Source organism: Austrofundulus limnaeus, unplaced genomic scaffold (assembly GCF_001266775.1).
Source record: "Austrofundulus limnaeus strain Quisiro unplaced genomic scaffold, Austrofundulus_limnaeus-1.0 Scaffold367, whole genome shotgun sequence".
In the NCBI taxonomy this organism is placed as follows: Eukaryota; Metazoa; Chordata; class Actinopteri; order Cyprinodontiformes; family Rivulidae; genus Austrofundulus; species Austrofundulus limnaeus.
Window position 1 is genome coordinate 461,410 of NW_013952769.1, and position 4,126 is coordinate 465,535.

General features: G+C 36.8%; 1 protein-coding gene across 2 annotated transcripts in view; it reads left to right on the top strand.

Moving 5' to 3' along the window:
* Window positions 1–2,880, top strand: part of LOC106528271 (profilin-2) — a 6,876-nt gene extending 3,996 nt beyond the window's left edge. The window contains exon 3 of one of the 2 annotated variants that reach the window (XM_014023402.1): window positions 1,172–1,411. In XM_014023402.1, coding sequence (XP_013878856.1) covers window positions 1,172–1,269 — 98 coding nt within the window. In that variant the 3' untranslated portion in view covers window positions 1,270–1,411. Of the gene's footprint in view, window positions 1–1,171; window positions 1,412–1,523 lie in introns of those variants that run through there. The other variant, XM_014023401.1, reaches the window with a different exon arrangement.
* The last annotated feature ends 1,246 nt before the right edge of the window (window positions 2,881–4,126 follow it).

Consider the following 4,126-nt stretch of genomic DNA (forward strand, 5'->3'; position numbering starts at 1 on the left):
CAATAACAGTATCAACAGCTTCTTGACAAGTTTAAAATTTCTTTAAAATACATTCAAAATGTTTGAAAATAAACTACAAAAATTAATTTAAAATGCAAATTAAAATATAGTTGTATCTGCAACTGTATTTGATAAAGTTTTGAACTTTTAAAATATTACATGGTAAAAACAGAAGCTGCTAGTGACAAATTTAGTGACAAAATTAGTGACAAACTTTGTTTTTTTTTTGATGAGTTACTTTCATTTTTGCTTCTACTTTTCATTCAAATAGGTTTTCATTCTCGACAGGTTTCTAAGTTTCTTCTACATATTAAAAAATATGAAAAAAATGGAGTGGCGCACTACTGCTACTAGAGGAGAGAAATTCTATTGCACCTTATTCAAAAATAAAATGCGATCCCACGGCCCTCTGCAGCCCAAAGTTTAAAACTGTTGTTCTTTTGAGGCGAGCTGTGGCCATAGGTTATGAATCTTGGCTCTAATCCATTCGTTTATATAAGGTTTGAGCAGAAAAACACCTAAAACCTGCAGGATACTGGTCCTCAAGTACCAGTATTAGACACCCCTTGACAGTTGACTCAGAAGTCCTTTTGACTCAAGAGTCTCCAAACTGAGACTGTTCAAAAAGCCATGTGCAACAGGTAAGATGTTCATAACTTTTACACAGAACGTCATTTCAAAATGTCAGAAAAAAAAAGCTGTTGTATCAGGTGAAAAATGCTAAACTCTTTGGTCTGTGTTAAATTCTGTCTTTTAACTTTCCAACATTTCTTTTTCTTGAGACTCTTGCTCTGCACATCTGCAAATGTTAAATTTTATCCTGCAGCCACCTCACCACTGTGACGTTGGTCTGCATTTAACACTAACACTATGAACACATGCACTTTTATTTTATTTATTTATTTATTGTGTGATTTTAACACACTAGCTTCAGTTGCAGCCTTTTTGCAGCAAAGACTACCTTCCTGGGGGTTAGGGCTGAGGGGATGAAGGAATCATTTATTCATTTAGTCTAAAGTAAATAAAACATCTTAGATGAAAAGTTGTTACATTTAATCAAACTGCCCTGTTTAGGTTAGAGTTACCCTTTTATTTTACAACACATTCCTTGCTTAAAATGTCTGTCTCCTTGTGTTAACTGTCCCCTGTTTTTCCACCTCTTCTCTTCCAGTTTTGGTTCTTGTAATGGGCAAAGAAGGGGTCCATGGAGGCGGCTTGAATAAGAAGGCTTACTCAATGGCAAAGTACTTAAGGGATTCAGGGTTTTAATGTTTTCAAGCTTGCGTAGATAAAAATCGAGGGACAAAAAGAAGAGAAAAGTATTGCTGTTAAGATTTCTCCTACAAGCTGTCAAATGTCTTGGAAACTTTTAATAGCAGTGACGAGTGGTAAGATGCTGTCACCTTCGTTTCCCCCCACCCCCTTCATCCTGCACAGGGGGTGGGGTGGGGGAAGGCTCTTCAGTTTGGTTCATTTCTCTCCTTTTTTTTTTTTTCTTTTTGTTGTCCCCCTGTGTGCTCCAGTATTGGTTTTAGTCATGGGAAAGGAGGCGATCCATGGTGGAGGTCTGAACAAGAAAGCACACACAATGGCTGAATACCTGAGGAAGTCTGGATATTAAGCCCCTCCGCCACCCCTCATCCTCGCAGCCCACCCTTTACGATGTGTTGACACTACTTCTGGGACACGGTGGCATGCAGCGGTACTTACCCAGTCTACTTTCATCCACAGCCTTTTGTTGGCCCACTTTACCATTGTGCTTCTCATGGTTCTGATACTACAGTTATGGTATGTTCATTGAGATGTTTATTAACCAGACGTGTTCAAAAGTTAAAGTTAAACAAATTTGYACTGGCTTTACACTTAACATCAGCAGGCTCCAGGAGGGGAAATGTTACGGTGGTCTCAGTTCGAAAATGTTTGCCTTTTTTTGATCATTATTCCAATTGGCACCTGTTCCCTCTGCCTAGTGTCGTAGCCAAAACCTTTAACTTTTCAGTGTTTGCCTCCCTCATCGGTAAATCATGGTTTCAGTAAAGAAACCAGACTTGTCCTGAAGTCTTGAAGTGCAGTAGATTCTGCTGTTGAATGTGATCTCAGTTCTAAAGTCAGCGTTACAGAAACTCATCCCATCCTGAAGTCTCAGTGGACATCCCATCTCTGATGGCTCCAACACACCAGTTCTCTTCTGCTGTTTTTTTTATTTTTCTGTAAATCTCGACACACTTGTAAGTTTTTCCCGCCCCGTTCGGACCAATTTGCATTTGAAGAGGCTTACCAGAGTTCCTTCAGCTCCTTGTAGAGACGTGTTGTCTGTAAACCACTGAGACGACTTCAGACAGCTGTGCAACATGTAACTGCTTCTTTAGACTGCAACACTAAAATGTTTCTTTTGTCACGAGAACATCATTAGTTACTAAAACAGTGTCATTTATTTTTTATTACCCCCCAACAGTATGAATGCGTTGACTGTAAACCAAGGCTGCTGGGCTCCAACACCTTGGGTTTATTTGCCTTGTGCTTTTAGTCATCAAAGGTGTATTCTCAAATCGTCATAGTATGGTACTTTAGAAAAAAAAACTATTTAAATGATGCTGTGTACACTAAACATATTGAAAATGGTGTTGGTTGGAATAAGAACATTTGTAAGTTGTCTTGTGAAATTTTTCTGAGAATAACTGTGTATTTTGTGCCATAAAAATTAATATCTGATCCACTTATGAGTTGGAATTTATATCTGCTGCCCCGGCAAGAAATAACTTTTAATGGCACCTTCTGAAGGGATATTTTATCGTCCATGATCTCGGATCTCCAGACTTTGTGGAATATGTCCAAAATTAAAAAGAAAAAAAAAAAAACAATTAAAAGTTTGCAATATCTTGTCGTCTTTTGAGATTTTTCCGTCATTTCAGTTGCCATGAATACGTCTTGTTTCAGGTGAAATAAAAATCGATCCAACCAGAGGTAAATCCAGTTTGTCCCGTCCGTTTGGACTCGTACCAYCGTCTAATCTAGCCTTTAATAGTTTTAAAGTTTATAACAATTGTTTCCAGATGGTTCAAAAAGATTAAACTTATAAAAACTAAAAATCTTCCAAGTTTAACGCAAAATATTAGCCTGATATTTTAGATAAGTGGAAAACTTTAATTTTAAGTAGGAATAGCTTCAAACCACTAAAAGAAAAATCTGAAAAACAAGCTAAATGCATTGATATGCATCAAGTTGTTGTGGAACAAACTAAAACTTTGCAGGACTTCTATAAAAGATTTTTTGGTATAAATTTTTAATTCTTTAATGGAAAAAATGGGGATGGGTTAAAGTTGATGCTCCCACTTTGTTTACTTTGTAAATTTGATCCCAATTATAGTCTTAATCAGAAATAGAAATTAGTCCTATGAATCAGTTGACTCTGAAATTTGAGTTGTGACACTTTGTGTGTGTGCAGATTGGGAGTATCATATAACAGTGTTTTGGTCAAACCTTATGTTCTGCATGATTTCAGGAGATAAGAGACCTGTTAACTCAGTTGACTTGGCTGCTACCYCCTCAGATTTCAGCTCCACCTGTTTAAACAGTTAAAAATGGTAATGAATAAACTGACAGGTGTTTCCTTATCAATATGCTCCCTATACATTAAGCTCTGTACTTTATTTTTTTAGTATAAATGTAAACAAAAAAATGAAAACGTCAGAAAAATCCTTTACGGAACATAAGTGAACTCAAACATGGTATGTTCTGCTTCTCTGGTGAAACACTGGGCCTGGTTACACCTGCCTTGGTGGTGTGGTAGCACTGTCCCTACTTGTGCTAGCTTTGCTCTTGTATTTGTTAATCCAAGCTCTAATAACCATTTTTGGCTTAAAGTGTCATTACCTCAAAGTACCATTTATTAGCCTACAGCACCCTCTGCTGATTGTCTTGGGTCAATTACATAGGTTATTTTTTTACACAAAGACAGTGAGGTGAGAGTCAGTGAGACATGGACTTTTTAGCTAGTTGAAAAATGATGACTTCAGCAAGTAATAAAGTAATTTATTTCTTCTTACTGTCATAAATAAATATTTACCAGTCAACACTTATAAAATGTTCTCTGGTTATAGGATGAAACTTGTCTCTATTAGCTAAC